Source organism: Physcomitrium patens, chromosome 20, assembly GCF_059467195.1.
Source record: "Physcomitrium patens ecotype Gransden chromosome 20, ASM5946719v1, whole genome shotgun sequence".
Lineage (NCBI taxonomy): Eukaryota > Viridiplantae > Streptophyta > Bryopsida > Funariales > Funariaceae > Physcomitrium > Physcomitrium patens.
The window spans coordinates 3,562,900-3,583,261 of record NC_143429.1 but is presented as its reverse complement, the minus strand read 5'-3'; the positions used below and the strand labels follow the sequence as shown (position 1 = coordinate 3,583,261).

General features: G+C 35.2%; 1 protein-coding gene across 14 annotated transcripts; it reads right to left on the bottom strand.

Annotated features, from left to right (window-relative positions):
- Positions 1–8,195: 8,195 nt before the first annotated feature.
- LOC112273490 (dynamin-related protein 3A) lies at positions 8,196–16,656 on the bottom strand. Of its 14 annotated transcripts, none has more exons than XR_016498793.1 (22): positions 16,515–16,656; positions 15,385–15,695; positions 14,808–15,041; positions 14,356–14,638; positions 14,033–14,061; positions 13,739–13,840; positions 13,466–13,534; positions 13,038–13,097; positions 12,509–12,622; positions 12,189–12,237; positions 11,876–11,985; positions 11,620–11,712; positions 11,164–11,256; positions 10,729–10,866; positions 10,528–10,629; positions 10,268–10,372; positions 10,098–10,170; positions 9,709–9,875; positions 9,358–9,552; positions 9,138–9,190; positions 8,902–9,001; positions 8,196–8,471 (listed from the first exon to the last, which is right to left on the bottom strand). XR_016498793.1 is itself a non-coding variant. In XM_024502366.2 (22 exons), the coding sequence occupies exons 2-22, from the start codon at positions 15,565–15,567 to the stop codon at positions 8,448–8,450; spliced, it is 2,328 nt and encodes a 775-aa protein (XP_024358134.1). In that variant the 5' UTR covers positions 15,568–15,695; positions 16,515–16,656; the 3' UTR covers positions 8,196–8,447. The 14 variants fall into 14 exon arrangements, 10 of the variants coding, with proteins under 10 accessions (XP_024358134.1, XP_024358137.1, XP_024358138.1 ...); XR_016498794.1 differs by having other exon boundaries at positions 10,122–10,170; XR_016498796.1 differs by having other exon boundaries at positions 10,122–10,170; positions 10,268–10,363.
- Positions 16,657–20,362: the final 3,706 nt, after the last annotated feature.

Below are 20,362 nucleotides of genomic sequence, written 5' to 3'. Positions count from 1 at the left end.
ATTTTATCCATCAGCTGAGTAGTATCTAATACGCATGACAGATATTTTGCTCGTGAGGGGTAGGGGAAGAGCCTGTTTTGAGCGTAGAATTACCACATCCTTGTGCAGTTTGACGTTTCGGAGGCTTCCACTTGAAATCCCCACCATCACCATCACCAACTCCATCGCCTCTGGCACGCATTCCGAAACACTCGTGAGAACGACCAAAACAGAAGATCCTAAATTTGCAGAAGACGACGGATTTGTCCTCGAAATCTGGGTTCGTCCGGACTCTCAACATAGTTTACACACTCGAGCGGCGCCGTATATTGTTAAAACCCTGGGCATGTTACTTGGAATCTCGCACTGGAACATTGTTTCAGATGCAAATAGTGCAGTTAAATGCAGATTCTTGTATTCGGGCAGGACCTCTTCATGCAACTCCTTTACTCGCAACTGGTCCGAGTCCAAGTCATTGGTGCCTGGTCAATTCAACCCTTTGACTGCAACCGATTTATTCCAAGCTCGTGAGGGACGAAAGTTGTCCCGAAATTCCAGACCGTCGGAATTCTCAACCACCTGCCTGGAAAGATTAGCCATCGCATAGCGTCGGCAACGCTCAAAACCCAGACTTTTTCAATCTCCTTGTCCAAGAGTTAAGGTGATGTACGAAATTCTATGACCTGCAAGGACGCCAATCTGATAGCATGCATTCATTGGTAGCCTCTCTTACGGCGAAAGTGGGTGATCATAATGCGAACAACCAGGGTAAGGAACGTGCCAAGTTGTAACGATCCAGCGATCCATCAAATATCACTTGCTGCTTCGGAGGAGTATTAACAGCTACGAAAGAGGAGTTTCATCAAACCTCTAGAACAAAATTACCATGCCTAAGGGTTTGTGCTGTGAACGGTCTGGTGGTCACAAGGCTGGTGGTCTGATTCAGAATTTCCGAATGAGACTGCGTGGATCATACTGAATTTGTGAAGAAGATTCAATAAATCTCTCCTCCAAATCAACTTTTGGCCACTTGCAGTTTATTCGCATCCATCACATCCCTTCTGGTGCGTTCTGATATTTGATAAATCATCATGTTCTCGGAAGGGAGCTCCGTCGAGCAGCGCGCACTCGCTCCAGAAGGTGATGGAGGAGACACCAAGTGGGATCCGCCAACTGAGCCTCCGAAGAAAGAATATGCTTGATTCCAGTGATCCGTGGAGTGCACACAGGCATCAAACAATGCTCGCCACGATTTCCTGTCATGAATTCCACTTTCAACAGCGTAATGCTGCAATAGAGTGCCGAATCCATGACAATGTTCATAACTTCTATATTTTGAGAAGGAGATCAACAAGTAACGTCGTTGAATTGGTTGTTCGGCGCTCATTTTCTTCATGTCGATAGTAATCGGTACTAGTTTTTTGTCGTGTTAAGTCTATAGATACAGGATAAGTTCAGTTGTGAATTGTTTAGTTGAATGATAAGATATTCATTGTTACTGGTTTTGATACTGCATCGAACTGAATTCATGCTCAGATTACGTATCAGTTTGGGTAGTCATGCTTAATGATGAGGAAGCTCATGAATAAAACTGAAACGAGTAGTCCTCTTCAAATTCGGTTTTCTCAGTATTCGGTTGCACAACGCCGCAGATTCGGGCAAGTAATCTGTGTAGGGAGAAACTAGTTGTTAAAGATATCTGATATATTTACTCAATCCCTCGACAATAGTTGCTGGAGAATTTACAACTCGTGATCAGCTCCGTGGTTCAGAATGGACTACGGATCATTCAATCTACTGTACGCCACCAAGCATATGTACAAACCGCAAATGAGTGGAATAAGAGTCAATAAAGACTGAATCTGCATTAAACTACCGTGAACATTCCATCTTCAGATTGATTTCAAATGAAGAGTTCATGCACAGCTGACCCATGTGTGAGGCTTTGTGAGATCAACCACAAGCTGATATTTCAAGTTATGCACGTTCAAACTTCATATTTCAGTCATTTGTGATAAAGTTCAGGAGAAATGGTGCAGTACTAGCATTCACCTAGTACTCCCCTTTATTGATTACAAACACATTGCAACGGACAAAGCCTCGTGCTGTGAACGGTCTTTGGCATGAGGATATGATTCACCCTCCGTGCACGCCAATCCGATGGCATTGTTTTGTACTATTGCGACAGTGTTTGACACCTTGCAGTGCGGCTTTACTATGAACTCTGTATATCGCCAGGAACCGCGGACGTAACACCTTACTTTGAGGGTGATAATCAAAGATCCGACAAGTCGCCCTTTGTTACACCTTGATGCGCTCATTCGATCGTCACTCCTAAAAGCTCGTGGAGACAACTCGCACAGCTTGAGGGGAACAGTACTGAGCATCACTTACTAAGTGGTTTAGATTGATTCCCCCGATCACAGCTGGGCCTTGTCAGGTCACGTGAATCGGAGATTTCAAACAGACTATCATGCTGCGACGAATTCAGCGTTGTGAATGTCTTTCCTAGGATATCTTGGAGTACAACTGCCAAAAATGATTCGATTCAAGATGATCTCAGTTGTCGGATGTGAGAATCAAGACAATCCGGATTCGATAAGTCAAATCAAGGACTCAGGTGGTCAAGCCAATTTCAGTCGTCCGACGAATGATCCCAGCATAACTATTTAAAAATCACGACGCCAACCTACAATATGTATAGACGTAGAGATAGGGGGTGCCACGATCGGTTTTGTTAGATCCAAGTTGTAATGAGAACAAATAGCAACACTAAGCGCTGCAGTTGCAACCTGATTCTGTTCCAAACAAGTTGTGCGCCTTCACTCTTGTCTATCATACAGTGTTCTGTCGAATCGATCAGTTCTCAGGCATCTCCACCTTCTGCACTTGATCGCCTGTTGATTTCACTTCGTTGACGGTAGGGCCGAGAACATGGTTGCCACAGGAGACGGCGGGACCTCAACATAGAGGCCTCCTCCACCAAAGTATCTTCAGCCTAAGCTGAGCGGGTGTTGGCGCTCTCGGAAATCAACCAACACAACCATTACATGGATGCGTGATTCTCTCCTTATTCCAAGCAATCTTCTCTCATGTTGTCCTATCCAGCTCAATCCTCGCTGACACCAAAGCGTCCAAATGTAATTCTGCTCTGAATAGAGTGTGTTGGAGACACCGCAGCCGGGAATGGTCACCAGGTGTCTAGAACTATGCGGCATCACGAGATTCTTCAGCGATTCCGACACCCGCAAGGTCGATGCCACCCATTGCATGATTGGTAGAGCAGCCACAGTTTCTAGTAGAAATTCAATCTAACAGTTGCTGACATACATGCCGACCGAATCGTGTTTGTCCTCCCTCGCATCAACTGCATCACTACAATAGTTGACTGTGCGTCATCAGAGCATTCTCATGAGACCTTGTGAACTGAGCCGGCAGACTAGAGTCAGCAACTTGGCCAAGAAGCTTGGTTTTGTATAGAGGGTGCTATTATTGTGTGATTAACTTTCTTCCGTAATCCTGAAATCATGTAAGATTTTCAGGTTGCTGTACTTAACAAAGATGCTGTTTTTTCTGTATATTTAGTAGTGTTTCGATGACTCGTTTTGTGCGCTTGTGAAGTATCAGAGCATAGTTCTCTCAATTGATTCAATTCTGCATTGATTTAAATATCAAATGCTTTGGAGAATATAAATGTGTCAATGTTCATGGAATAGAAGCTTCAATACTAGTGTTAACATGGTTTCAAACTATCCTGTGTTGATTGGATCCTGAGAAATAATTTGTGAAATAATATTCCAGTTGTTCTGGCATTCAGTGACCTGTGTGTACATACAAATGGTTTCATTATATGCATATAATTTATTGGATTGATTCGGTAAAAACTCAAACTTTATTTCAGTTTTTATAATAAATGAATAATTGATTAGTTAGTATCAACACGGCATGGCGAAACAAAATGTCATGAACATTGCTTGATGTTTTAGAACACTAAATAATATTGTTTAGTGAAGATAGTTAAGGAATTAAAACTAAGGTTGTAAATATTTATGCAATATAAGATGCTACACTGGTTGCACCAAGATCCAATATAAATATATATACAAGATAAGAAGTTTTATCATGTTTCATCAAAATTTCATAACAAAATCATAAAAACCAATTTGGTTTTCTTCATTATCATTTTTAAACTTATAATGTTAAAATTTGATTAATGATAATTTTGAATATTGTTAAAGTACGTATTTTTACTTCAGCAATTGGTGCAAACCTTCTTCAATCTTTTGGTCCTTGTGTTTGAGCTTCATGCGCTCTGAATGTAATTTCTAATGTTTTCTTTCTGTAAAAATGTGACGCTCATAAAAAGATTTAATTTGTTTGTATATACACACCTAGTATAAAATATCATTTCAAGCGAAAATTCTGATAACTTATCATCTGTGCATAACTATTACAAGGAATAAGAGAGAAAATTATGTAAATATTTGATATCATATAATTATTATATTTTCTAATATTCAATACATAGTTGTAATAGCTTGCCAAGTTATTGTATGACTCAGTTTGAAAAAATATACATACATATATTTATGTATATATATACATAATAAACATTGATAAATGACTTGATTGATAGTATATTTTTGAAGACCATACACATTTGTAAGTTATACAGTTATATTATATAGCTTCCATAATGAAATTCAATATCTTAATAGAAATTTATTAATTTTTATTTTTTAGTTATTTTGATTCTATATATATATATATATATATATATATATTAAATCATTCTTAAACTTCTAAATTTTGATTTCAATTTTTTATTGCTATTTTTTATATAGTAATTAAATTTTTTTAAAATATAATTTATAAACTTCAATAGAAAAAACCTCGGAATGCCATTAAACTATTAAATTCAAGTTCTATTTCTAAAAAAATTAAAATACATTTCTTTTGTCTTACATCACTTGTGTACTATTACTTCAAGCTTTAATTGATTTTGAATTTGTGGCCTAACGACTATTCCTTTTTTTTCTATTTTTTTCTTGATAAATATTTTTTTAATATAGTTTAATTTATTAATTTAAAAGAAGTTATAGAGTTTTTAAAGCTACATCCCATATTACCATTTCATGATCAATTTCATCCATCCATGACTTTGTCCTTTGTTCTATGTCCCTCGTCTCTCATTTCCAATTCCAATGCATTTTTCTATATCATCCTCTCTTGTTTCCTATTCCCCAAAATTAATCATCACATGGTTTGGAGATATAGCTTTAACAACTTCCTATATTTATTTATTTACATATTTATTTATTGTTAAATTCAGCATATAACTATGCTCCATATTGCCAATCTCTACAACTATTATTAGAAGGAATTGAGCTTTGTTACTTTTTGTCTTTAAAATATATCTCATTATTTTTTACTTTTAAATTTTACTTCTTATAAACGATGGACTTGTATAGAACTTAATCTTCAACACATTTGTATTTCTTTTAAAAGATATACCAAAAGATGACCATTTGTGAATCATGATCAGAATTATATCATAAGGGATATATCAAAAGATCACTATTTTTATAATGAATTTTAGAAAATCTCCTAATGTCATCATTGAAATAACATAAAACTTTAAATCACACTTTTTAGTTGGACACTTATACAATTACATAAATTTAACTGTAACTCAATGGAAAAGTACGATATTCTATTAAAAATTCATAATATTCTTTAATACACTTAAAAACTTTGTTTCTTACATATCCTAATATTTATTGTCTTATTGAAGGTCTTTTTTAGAGTCATAATCATGTTTTTTATATAATTTTATAATTTTTCTTAAATTGACTAATTAATTTTATCCAATGATACTCTAAAAAAAAACTCCATTTCCAGTAGGTCCTTGGTTTTCTCCCTTAGGATATAATTTTGATCATGATTTACAAATAGCCATCTTTTAATATATCCATTTAAAAGATATATCAATCAAAAGTTGTAGATTTGAATCTTCAGCACCACTTTAAAGAAATAAGATCTGACATTTAAAAGGATGTTCTTTCCAATTTTAAGAAATTCAACTATTGATTGTACATAGCAAGCATGTTGGTATATAAAAAGTCAACACTTCTACAATGCATATGGTCTAGCTTAATTCCAAAGAAGATAAGATGACTTTGCCAAGGATATACAAATTCTCCACTTTATCAATTGTTAATGTAAAAACAAAAGAACTTAGTTTACCACAATGATGACATGTAAGAATTTGTAGAGTTTATATGATTAAATTGTTAAATATAGCTCTTGTATGTTATATTGTTGTAAAGGCTTTATTCAATCAATAATTGTTTTATGATTCTAAGTGTTTAATAAAAATTTCCTTCACATTAAATGCATTCTTTTTTAAGTTTTTTAATTTAGAATATTAAAATGTAACTTATTATAAAATATGTAATAATTATTCTAAAAAGTTAAACTTTCAATTCTACCTTGCGTGGTGTAAAATGTACTTCAAAAATTTAGAAGTGTTGTTAATAAATTTACTTATTATGTTTTGTTAAAAATACAACTAGCAACTAATGTAACAAAAAATTGCTAATATTTTGTTGTTTGATAAATACTTTTATGTTTTTTTGTGTTTTAATAACAAAAATGTCTATAAAAATTAACTTATAAGGCTTTACTTGATTCTTCATATAGCTGCTTAGGTCTATCTCAAATAATATTAAAATTAGGTAACTTGTTCAAAGCCATCAATTGTTTACTATCACAATACAAAAGCAATTCAAAGAATGTTTTAATATACTTCAAATTCTATGCATTAATTATACAAAGTCGTTAGGCTTTAGTAGAATTTCTAACCCATTAACAACTCCCTATTATTCCACTACCTTCAAAAGACCTTCAATCTTAATGCTCAACACACAATAATAACATGAAAATAACAAAAGAAGATTTACTGTTAAGGACATGATGTGTGAATTACATTAATGTACTGAAATTGGAGTTTAAGAAAGCTTAGATATTATGTACGATTATAAAATCATAAAATTATTGTATATCAAAACAAGAATGAAGAGTAATATATCAACATCTACCTTTCTATGGCAGTAGTGCCTATGCATTATCATTTGTAAATAGACATTCTAACATTATGATTCTAATTTACATCGAAGTAGCTCTCAACTTGATTTGTTTCAGTATATTTTAAGTTTTGCACCTAAAATTCATTCATGTATGGAGTCAAAGAGCTGATGAAACGTAAAACTATGAAATAGTTCTGGATCTTTAATGTATATTTTTCTCTTTTTTTTTTCTTTTTTTTTTCTAATATTTGTTACATGAAGTACTTCGATCAAACCAACAATTGTAGTTCACATATTGTCATTTAAAATTATAAAAAATCTGGGCCCTGACAAAATATGCGCAATTGGGTTCTATATACATATTTACTGTTATAGATATAATTGCATACTTTCTATTTTAATAATAATTAATAAAACCTTTATATTATCTAAAACATATTTCAAATGAAAATCATCCTAAAATCTTGTACCAACACAGAGAGGACTCGACATGCTCATGGTGCCTAATAATATATTGAAAACCTAATGATATTAAGTCCCTTCTGTAGTCTTCACGCTGAAATCGAAATAAATGTAAATGAAGTAACATATAAGAGAACAAATTCTTTAATATAAGATGATGCGACCTCAGTTTCCTGATTTATGAAAAATTATGAACGCCTTTTAAAGCTTCCAAAACGATCCGTCTTTTAGGCATGTGTATTATCAGAAGACAAAGCAATTGAGTTTAGGGCGTACCTACATTTGGAGCTGAAGAATGTGCAATGTAAGCGGACCTCCTGGATTCTGAATATCTTGGTGAACTAGAGAACCCTGAAACTAATTATGCTCCGGCATAATCAACTTCAATAAGAGTGTACAATGCTGGAGCTTTTGCACCACCTCTTGTGGCAGGAGTGGGTAACCTGTTCAATCGAAGGTTGAGGCAGATGCTGACTCCAACTCAAATGGAAGATCTTACAAAGACTGGCCACATATCCGTGAACATCCAAAACTCACATCTTGCCGAATGTCTCATTCATCATATCATTAAACATGCTCCAGAGTCATGAGTTAAAATGCTTACATGTAAAGTTCCGTCAAAATACTTCAAACCAATTCAATCGGTGATAAAATCTCGAAACATCATTTGCAGACAAACCAAAACATCAGGCTCACTAAAAAGCCCTGCCATTTTAAATAGAAATTTAGTGACAAGACTGTCTGATTGAAGTGGACTCCAAACAGCTAATTTAAATAGAATAGGGTCTAAATAAGCAGGGTCTGAATGGCGCCATTCAAACAACATCGTCATCAAAAATCTGATAAATCATGATCTAAGCTACGTTTATTACTTGAAAAACCTATTCTATAGAAAAATTGTGGCATCAACTCCCAAAGTCAATAAAAATTGGTGTCCAATTCCTGCAACCAAAGCGGTATTAATCCCTCATTCATGGCTTACTGACCATCCCACATGTGCGACCCATAAGGTTTTTATCTCATTTCAATAAAATATCAACCTTGAAGAAAATTACTACTGATTCGAAACCTATAAAGCTCCATATTCTCTTCAAAAAAGACAAAAATAGAAATAAACTTCTGAACAAACTACGAAGACATCCATTACAGTAAAAAGCTAGACTATACAGAAAAGACAAGCAACAGGCAACAAGAACTAAGACAAGACCTCACGTACAACATTCTAAGAGATTAGAAATTTAGGACTTCAGAATTGTAAAAGTTAAGGTACATCTTCGGCTCTAAACTTGGTGTATCCGAGATTTAGGAAAACCCATTATAGAGTAAATAAAATAGTCCCCAAGATATTAGCAGAAGGAAGAAAATTTAATACCCAAGCAGCTTGCTGTAAAACTCGCAGAATTTCTTTACAACGCTTTCTCTTAACGGCTATATCTTCCTTTTCTTGAAGCATCTCCTCAAACAAATTCTCCCTAAAGGATATCAACATAACAATCCTTGATGTAAGAAGGCACAAAATATTCCAACGAACACTACACCAAGTAGAAATCATCAAACATGGCCATACACAAAAGAAAATTCAAAATGAATCCCAAAATTTTAAATCACCTGTACAACTTTCTGATAAATACAGTATGAAGTTCCCTTTTCACGTGGTTGACCTGTTATATCAAGAAAACAGTCATCAGGTTGAAAATTCGACCAAGGAAACATGTAAACTTATTCATAGACCAACAAATGTATTGCTGCCTCCTAGTAAACCTATGACAGTAAGTCCAATGAATTGAAGCAACATCTTCAGCAAGATATAAGTGAGAAAACTACAAACCAGGAAATGCATGATAGCTTTCGGTACTAAGTCTTGAATATTCTTCCGCACAATGTCATAGTAGGACTTAAGTAGCAATCGAGTCACAGCAATTTCCAGAGTCTCCTGCTCGCCTTGAGCATCACTCGCTCTAAGAGTGGCTGGTGGCTGTTACCCATTCACAACTACGTTACAACTCCACAATACGACATGTTTCTACACAGAACCAGTCCATTTTATGCCAGTAGTTTACTTGCCATGTAAGGGAATATCAACCTCCGTACAGATGACTAGTCTACAATTCCATTATGACAACAACATAAAATTGCTAGAGCTCAAAGACATTTGCACGTGCAAGGTATAGGTGTCAACCTCTCGCAATTGAATGCTTGAAAAAGAAGATTCTAATGGTGCTTGTACAGGTTCAGCGTAGCTTCGAGCAGGTACATGCTCCTTGCTGCTGCCATTCGCAGATTGACGAACTTCACTGGAGGAGAATATGGAGGATATGCCCCAGGAACTTCCAGACGAAGAACTACCTGAACATATAAGCGTAAAAATTGTTACAACATAATGACTTGCTTCGACAAGAAACGAATAACAACAGCGAGTTGAAATTGGAAGCTTCTCAATCTAAGGGTAAAACGACATGGCAACGAATAGCAAACCTGCCTTTCCATTTTCAAGCATGATAAATGGACTCGCATTTCAAGCATGCTGCGAACAAATCAAGAACTCCACACAATCGAGATGTAAGAGACCTTTTTTGGTATACGAAAACTCACTGGAAGTAGTGGCCTTCTCTGGAGCTGCAGCTGAAACTCTCGGTGCAGCCTGTAAATCAAATATAACAAATATCGTACCATTAAGAACCAACTTGTATAGATAAGAAGGATCTACCACAATTCAAAATTGAGATACAATCATCTACCTGTTCATGGGCAGTAAGAGATGCGGCACTAGTTCGAGCCAAAATTGCACGTGCCTTTGCTTGCTTTTCTGGCAAAGAAGAGGGACGCTCTAAATCCTGTACATCCTGCACATACCAGAATTTAGACATACACACTGTTCCGTTGCTTGTTACAAAAAAATGAAATATCACAATAGAACTTATTTTTGTGTCACTGGGATGCATTTGGCCAAACAGTGAAATAACATAGTTGTAAACACTATGAGGATCAAAAGGGCAACCTTAGAAGCCAGCGTCTTGGCATGCCTTTGCTGATTCAAAGCCATCTCCACAGCCTTGCTTCCACCTATAAAAGCAGGATGTGATGTGTTGATGTAATCCATCTGCCAGACAAGTTTTGAATTACGGCCAGAAAGTTGACAATTAACACAAAAACACTAGCAACAGACACAACATAGGCTCAACATTGGATTTAAAATTACCTCCATTTCAATGAGATGGCCAATCATGGTTTCTGCAGGGGATAAACCCTCACGCAGGAAACTTGCTACCACTTCCTCTATGCGCCTTCGCAAGTGCGGAAACCGTTGCAGCTCAAGTGTTTCACACCTGTGAGAAATCTGAATATTTCATACACACATACATCCACAAGGCATTAAGTAGAAAACAGAATATCTATATCTAGAGCAGTCAAACACAACTAGTAACAAAAAATAAGCACGTACCAATGTGCACATGAGGTGTGAAAGAGACGTTCTTTGTGTAGTACAAAAACTACCGTGTAAAGGAAACTAATACGGGAAAATCCTGAAATTAGTTATTCTCCCTTAACAAAAAAAATATATTAATCAATTTGAACGAGGACGATCAGTCACACAAGAATGTGAGTGATAACAAGAAAAGTCTGCGAACATTACCTTCACAAGTTCGTCGTAAATGAAGCGAGCACACTGTAGACTAGGCTCCAATAATCGAGCAATCTGTCGGCGCACTAGCAACTCGAAGGGTACCTACAAAAGCCAAGCAGCAGCCAAGTTAGGAACAAATTTGCTGTTCTGATACACTCCCTGACCAATCCTTGAGGATCTTTGTACGCTTTCAGCGCAGTGGATCTTGCTAAACTGTGTTCTTGGTACAAAAACCCTCACGAAACGTGTACGTACAAGCTCAACACAAACTAGGATCAACGACTTAATAGGAAGTTTTCACATTTCCTACACAGGCTTCACCACAAAGCTTCAAAAATGCATCCCTTAAAACCCGCGTTGTACATAAACTAACTGAGAAAACTAGATATACAACTGGAAGTAGACATAGCTTTTACTAACCTCGTTTGCTAGGACGCATACAGCACATGGTGCAGGTAGTCATACCTCGGGTACAAAAAGTACATTCTTGGGCCCGGTAGCATTTTGTATAGCTGTTCGTATATCATCGTTGTTTAAATCATCGCATGGATCTACTTCCTATGTCAACGAACAGTCAAACAGTCAAACAGTCACTGTTTTTGCAAAAGAATTCATAAGTAAAGATCTCATAAATGCCACGTGGACATTTAAACAAATCATCTAAATAAGCAGCCAAGAACTCACCAACTTCACGTGAAAAGTCATCCTCAAATATGATTACCTCCAAACTTCTCACAAAAATAGATTGAAAAATATAATGGATACGGGCTCCTCCGGAAAGTTCTGTAGTTGACATCTCTTCGTTCTTTCCATCAACAACAGATTGAAATCCTGAAATCAAAACCGCAAGTGAATCTAACAATTTGATACCCTTTTAAGGGAACGAAGTCTATATTAAAGACAAGTGCTTTCTAAATTCTCTTGTATAAATATTGATTTATTGAAGTCACCTTCGGAAACATTATCATCCACCACGACGTGATATTAAGAATGCCAAGAGTGCAGACGCTTAACACACAAGTAAATGAATATACCTTGAGAATACTTTGTGAGAATGTTCAGCAGCAACGCCCCAAGCCCTGACTGCAGATCACATCGACACAACATCTCTCTGGTCAGATTTCGATCTAGAATTACAAATTTTCACGTAAAAGAACCTACAAGAACGTACAAGGACATCGAAGTCAAAAAGTATACAATATTTAGAAACAATGTACGGATCACGAGATAATACAGCACAAACCTGTTCAGCGAACTGCTACAAAGAGTACATGAAATCAAAAAGATTTATCTTCCGCAGGTTAGAGGAATAATACTTCCCTAAATTATTTTTCAAAAACTGGTTCAAACATACCTTGGATTCAGTGATTTCCCCATAACTAGCAAGCTCTTTCTGAAGAGTAACCAACTGAATGCCAATGCGCGCTTTCAAATCTGGAAGTATCGCTTTTATGTGTTGCACCAAAATCTGTCAACCACAGTAGATAAATTAAAGACTTCAAGCCTAGTAGAAAATCATGACTCAACTCTTCACAACCAGGCACATAACTCAAACTGAGCTTACACTAAAATTCATACAAAAAGACCCATCAGCAACAACCACGCAAACTGAAGACAAACGCATTACAAATATTGAGCTCTGGACAACTATAAAAAATAAAAATAAAAGGATTAAAGAATCAGTTGTACAAAAAATTTGTTCTTCGTTTCACATCCAAAAGAAATAATAAGATAGCTTGGAATGATGCTTGAAGCCATATGGTAATTGGCCAGTACATCACTATGCTAAAGAGTAGCTGGGCAAGCAACAACAACTGTCAATCTCACCAGAGATACATATCACCCAAATGTCATCTCAATAATACTAGGCTACAAGATAATACCGTATTTAATCTAATCGCCAGCTGAGGAATGCCACATCTGTCAGCCAGATTATGATATACCTGTGAACAACCCATGTGTTAGAGACTCAATATCCAAAGATTACCAAGACCCTGTAACCCTGTGAGACAATGCCATTCGTTATTGTTAAGCGCTGCCTAAAACAGAATAAAATAATATTGAAATCTTCAGGAAACAATCAATGCAAAGTTTAAGATTTTGTTATGAATCTGCGTATTATAATTAACTATCAAAACATCTCAACAATGAAAAAACATGAAAGCAAAACCATTAGGAATAATGAACTATTTAAATTCTGCATAGCAAGACGAACTATCGTCATTTCAACAGAAAAGACGAACTCCACTCATTCTCCCGATTCAACTTGTCAGGTTGTGGCACAGATATAAGAAAATTAGGATCTACTGACAGGCTTGCTCCTGAAAAAGCTTTCTTCGTACGTCAGCGCATCCCGGATGGACTTCTTTGCAATAATATCCTGCAAGAAGAAAAACAAGTAGAAAAAAGTGATATAAAAGTGTGACAGTTGATAGCATTTCGTCACCACGAAACATCAGACAACGAGCTCAAAAACTGCTATGCCATCGAAGTAAACGCAGCTCTGAATCTTCTCTACAATCTTAGCATTTGCAGTCAGAAGTATACGCTGATTGATCGGCAATCAACCGGCAAGTAGAAGTACCTCTTGGCACCTGTTTACAACCCCGATATAGCCAAGTCGTAATGGAATGACATTCCCTAGAAGAAAATTACGTGCATCGGTTCCTCTATCCATAATATCCAACTGAACGACAAACAATTAAAATATTCAAAATCAAAGTACTCCAGGCAAAAAATTGGATGCAGCTAAAACCCAGCGAAGAGATCAACTTCAAACGCACAGAATCAAAACAAAAATTTAGTTATCATTTTTGGATGTATGAAGGTAAAACAAACGTCATCATAGAAGTAAAAGCAGAAAGGCGAAAAAAGAAACCTTGGTGATCACCCCAATGGTTCGAGATCCTGAATGTGAAAATCAAATAAAATGTATATTAGTGAAACAACAGACAAATATCTACCTCCCTATCTACAACAGAATAACCTGTAAAGATTGACCAGGAACCGATTTGTTTCCCAAGCCCTGAGGCAAACATATAATGCGTTCACCTGGTGCCTTACAACATCAACTTCTTGCCGAATCTTCGTTCACACTATTGAACGTTGTACAACATGCACTGCCACCACTTGATGGCACGCAACTTATATCAATGAGCGGGCATTAGAACTCAAAAGAGAATAAGGTGACAGCGAACAGACCATCAGGATCAGCAATGCGTGCCATTTGCAACGCATCTGAATTTGCTAGATCGGCATTTGCTGGAGAGACTGCCAAAATGATGCAAGTTTCATGCTTAATATAGGTCAATATCATGGTCCGTATGCGGGCTTCAATATCAGTGGGTTGATCACCAACAGGCACCTTGGTAATTCCAGGAAGATCCACTAGTGTTATATTTAAAACATTCGGAGAAAATATCTTCAAGCGGATTTGCTTCTCAGAAATTCCCTTATTCGTCCCAAGCTCCCTATCAGTCTCAGCCTGCAACCCGAGACGTGGAACCTCGTTTAAAAGACCAAGACTGAACTTACCTAACTTGTTTGGTCTTTCTTCAGCACATGATATGTGCAACAGAAGAAATAATCATCAAAAATAGAAGTGATGACACACACAGCCCACAAAGTGAGAAATGATATTACTTAAACTGCACCTGAATCTCTTTACGGATTGCTCCAAAATCCGTGAATCGTCGACCAGGAACATGAAGAAATTCGCCCCATTCCAACAATTCAGTCCGATCCTCAGGCCTCCGTGAGGTCTGCACCAGCTGTAAGACGAGAGGCCGTCGAGTGCATATGTCTGAACCTCTTGGCAAAAAGTCGCGTCCTACAAGTGCCTCCAACACACTAGATTTTCCGCTGCTCTGGCTCCCAACTACTGCTACCTGCAAATTGTATCACTCTTCACATAATTGAAGACAAGATCTGGGGAACGCCATCTCTTGCAGGAGTGATACTCGCAAATGTTAAATAAGTTTTGAGACAGCTAGCGTATCAAGCCAAACTCTCAACGCTTGGGGTTTCCAGATTACGAAAAAGCAGCTAAAGGTTGTTGGTGTTTTCAAAGATTTGCAAAAAAATTCTATAAGCCCCTTCACTTCCATCATAATTCGTAACGCAAGAGAGATTGTGGCATCATTTACGATCACCTCACCCAAATACTTCAATTACGAGAAATAGATGAGTGAACAACCATTGTTCAACACATACAGGAACAAGCATGCTTACTTGGGGCAAATCAATATTGGAAGAGCTGCCCAGCTGGGAGAATATATCTTGGAGCTTATTAACCAATGGAATCACAGCTTCTCCCAAAAATGGGAAGTCAGATGATGCAGGGGATGGTGGAGGCAACCTGAATGGGGATCCAGGTACCCACGCGGCTGCCTCCGTCGCTGGGAGCTGCAACATGTCGGACAAACTGCTCTCCTCCAGATTGCTCGAACTCCTCTCCAATCTTCGATAGATATATTGTTGCGGATTGATCACAAATGCGGCCTTAAGTATACATTCGTGAGCTCAACTACCAGCCTCGCATACTGAAGCACAAGGTGGTAGTATCATTCAAGACGGGCATATTACAAACCAGCACAGTTCATAAAAGTATGTCCAACCATTACCTCGAAAGATTCCAATTCATACGCAACATTACATTTTCTCGAATTAACATGCAGTACCAATTCCTAAAAGGAAGGGAAACTAAAGCAGAACTGTGTCTACCTCACCCTACTGGACGATTACAGGTGTAATGATGTGGTCAAAAGTTTGCAGCATACCACAACAATACACTAATATTGTTGAAGTGAAACCACAAGATCAACATAAAAAGGAGATCGTGAGCTCGGTACAACTACCTAATCGTCACTAAAACATACAGCTGTGAATATTTAAATCTAAACCATGCATCCTTTTCTCAAAAGTCAACACTACAAATTTCAACAAAGCAATTTCCTCACCACACACACACTCACACAAAAAAACAAAAACAAAAACAAAAACAAAAAATGCCGCAATTTCGACCAATCCAAACAACACGAGACACCAAAATGGTTGCACTTCGCAATTAAAACGCGCAAAACCTCAAAACATAACCGAACCTGTCAACTCACCCCCTGGCAATCGATCCTGTTAATCCAAAACCTCTTGCCAAATTTTTACAACTAAAACTGCAATCGGACTTCGTATCTCCTTCATTAAACACAAACACGCTCCAAAATCCAAAGCTAAAATTTAGACAAAAAAACACCAAAAACCCTGTTGGAGCCCATTCGGAAGGCCGTAGCATTGTCACAAAAACCTGCTCTATGGACCACATTAAACGCGGAAAACCCGAGGGGAAAAAAATTGGTGGAGAGTACCTGCGACCTGAAGCCGAAACAACACCAATTACGATCTCCAAGCGCTCGTCTCGACTTCCTTCCACGAGACAGAGCAAACCCACAGATGATTAGGGCTTAGAGACGAACACAGGATCCGAATGTTAGTGGCGAAGCTCTCGTCATTCAGAACGATGGTGGGGCCTATTCACACCGCGCCTACGCATCTGCCTAGGTGGACAGCATCGGCATACGTGGACTCTTAAATATCAGAATACAAGTTGAACGCCAACTCAGCGCTGCGGACATGCTGCGAATGGTGCATTCACACCTCAATCTGAAAAAGGAAAAGCTTCTTGGTTGGAAAGTAAAACTTTCCACGCTGGCAAGCATCGAGACCTCAAAAGATGATGGTCTTGCTACCTCTTACGTTCATTTAAAATGGAACATATAACCTTCATGGAATTAGGGTTATAAAATCATGTTATTTGCTGGAAACTCTTCCTTCGTATTCTTCACTTGGTTTTTTCCTTATAGTGCCTGATTCTGTTCTGTTATATTTGGTTTATGTAAATAGGCAACTTGTAAGAAGAAATTTTATATACACAAACAAAAAGACAATAGGTATATACATGTGGTATTTTCAAATGCAAGCACAAATATTAATAATCATAGGAAGTGTGTATGTGTGTGATTACATATATATGTATATATGTATATATAATTAAAATATTCTAAAATAAATAGATTACACTCTTGTTTCTTGTGGTTAAAAAATTGAATCAAATCGTTTGTGTTTTGTGTATCTGTTTGATGATTTTTTTTGTTTGATGATAAATTCAATGTATGATTGAACCTCTGGAAATCAACTCTTCCAAAATTAATATTCTTCAACAATTAATACTTTAACTTGAAACAGATGCAGTTGCATAGCAGATCATTAATATATCTGATATTTAATAACTGATATTAATTTTTAGAAGCAGCTCTAAAATAGGAATCCAGTGTTGATTGCTTTTGTTTTGCTATGCAAAGTTCCATTTGAATGTGTAGAAGAAAGTTTTGCACTATGGTATGGTTTTGTCTAAAATTTCCTTGAGTGCAATTTCTGCTTCTTAGATATAATTGAGCATATTATCAACTGACATATAGTAGAGTAGTAAAAGCTGGTTAATTTCTTCTTCAAGTTCCTTTCTAGGTTGATCTTCATGAAATTTAATTATAAATTGTGAATCTTCAAAAAAAATCATAATTTTAAACATTTGGTATAAAAATAAAATAAAAAAAAGCAATTTGCAATTGTTTCAGAAGAAATGTCATTCCAATCTATTTTAGTCCATCTCATAGCAACTAGATAATTAACATGATAAATATATATTTACTTCTTGACATTCATCCTTTTCAATTTTTTCAATAAGTTAATAACAACAATATCTTCTCTTAAATATTGCAACAATATCTACATCTATGGATTGGATCTTTAATTTTGTATTTATAAGAAGTGTCAATAGTTCAATGTTTGTCAACTCTAATTCCATTTTAATATGTATTCGAACATTGTCTAATAGAAGCAACAGTTTTATGCCAACCATTTGTATATTATTGTAAAAACATTAGTCATTCTTTAAACAAAAAATCAATTATCAAAGCTTTTTGATTTTTTAGATAATAAAACCTAACTTGGTTGCTACTTTGCCAATTGAATATTAGTGGTTTTGCAACATGTTTAATAACAAAATCTCTCTTCAATCAAAACCAATTGTGATTTTGATTTTATTTTTCTTAAAACCTTCAATCTTGTATTCAATAATGGTTTTGTCAAGTACCATGTGATAAAAGAATCTAGTTTTTTTATTGAAGAAAAGAAAGTTGGAAGTTTCAATATTTAACATTAGCAAGGTTGCATAAAAAAAGAAGTGTGGAATAAAATGACTCTCTTTTTCAACACCCTTTTATTCATAAGTAGAAAAATATATATGTTATAAATGAACTTTATCTACAATCATCTTCATCATATTTTGCCCTAGATGATGGATTATATTTAATATAGATAAATTTTTATCAAAACAATTATCTTCATCCTAATAACTTAACAAAAGTTTTGGTTGCCTTTTGACCATTAACAATTAATTAAGCTTAGATTCTAAGTGGTGGTGACTAATCCAAGGTTTGATCATTAATACTTCCACTTTGTTACTTGTTAAATGACTTACAATTCTAATGTTTTTCTAATCTTATAGTATCTACACATTATTAATGACTTTGTAAGCACAACAACAAACATACCTTTTATAAAACAATATTTATACATATTACACCATTTTCATTTTTTTCTTAAAAAATGATGTTGAACCTCAATGTGATTAGTTCTTGAATAGTAGTTTTGATTTTTAGCAATGCATGAAATTCTTAATTATCACACAAATTTAGAAATATCTGTAATTGTACAAGTCTAATATCTTCTAAAAAAAATTTATTCAAATTTCTTCTATTACATAATAGTTTTTTGCTATTTACTTAGCCTCTACGGTTGATATTGCAATAGTGAGTTTTTTCTTATAATTTTGTAAGATGGCTCTTATTTTAATAAAGAACATGTACTTTATTGTCTATTTTCTATCATTTATATTTCTTTTGATTCCTAAGATCCATTTACAACCAATATTAAATTTATTTATTGGAAGAGAAGCTCATTTCTATGTAACATTGACTATGAGAGATTAATACTATTTTTGCACTATTTTTGCATGGCCTTCTCTTACTTAATTTCGAATTGGAACTTCATGGCATCACAAAAATACAAGGAATCAACATAAAAGAAACACTTACATGTTTTTTAATTACTTGAAGAAAGATGTGGTTCTTTCATTATTGACTAAGTGGTTTTTTTTTTCATGGAATATCTTCCTTCTTTGAATAAAATTTGGTCTTATTGAATTCTATTGTCTCTAACAAGCATCTTCATTCTTTTAAAATATCTCCTCTTAATTGGAAGTCGATCATCATATACCACATCTCCTTATACTTCTAAATCCTCTATTTTGGTCTCTCAAATTGATAAAGTCTTATCTTTAGAAGTGTTAGATTCTTCATCTCATTTCATTGATTCATCATCTTTTTTTTTTTTTTTTTTTTTTTTTTTTTAGAGAATGTTCCTAAACATACTTTTATTACTACCTAAATATATCTCTAATTACTCATAAATACTCATAAATACTCATAAATACTCATAAATACTCATAAGTACTCTTATATTCCAAAATTCAACATTACAAATTTTAATGATTATTTTTCTATCCAAACATGTTATTTTATATTCTTTATTACTTTTATAATAATTTGAGAATATATACTTTGTTCCTTTTGTATTCAATTTGGAATTCATATAATTTGGTATCTTTGTATATGTAATGCATTTAAAGGTCTTCATATATGAAATATAAGATTGATTTTAACTCTAAGCTAATTATGGTATTATTGATGCAAGAGCAATTATATGACACTTATTTTTTGTATAAACATCATTGGCAATGGCTTGATTTTAAAACTCATCAATATTTTGAGCATAAGACATGTTCCTTGTCATCTCTATAATAGTGAAATTTGATCTTTTAGCAACACCATTTTATTATGGAGTGTATAAAGTTTTGATATGTCTAGCAATTCCTTTATTCTTTAAATAAATATTAAGTTGCTTAGATATATATTCACATCCATTGTTTGTATGCAACATCTTGATTTTAGAATAACTTTGTTTCATAACCTGAGTTTTAAACTTCTTAAATCTCTAAAAGCACTCATTCATTGCTTTAAGAATATAAATTCAAAACTTTCTTGAAAAATCATCAATGAAACTAAAAAAAAGACCTTGTTTCTTCCATATTTGTAGT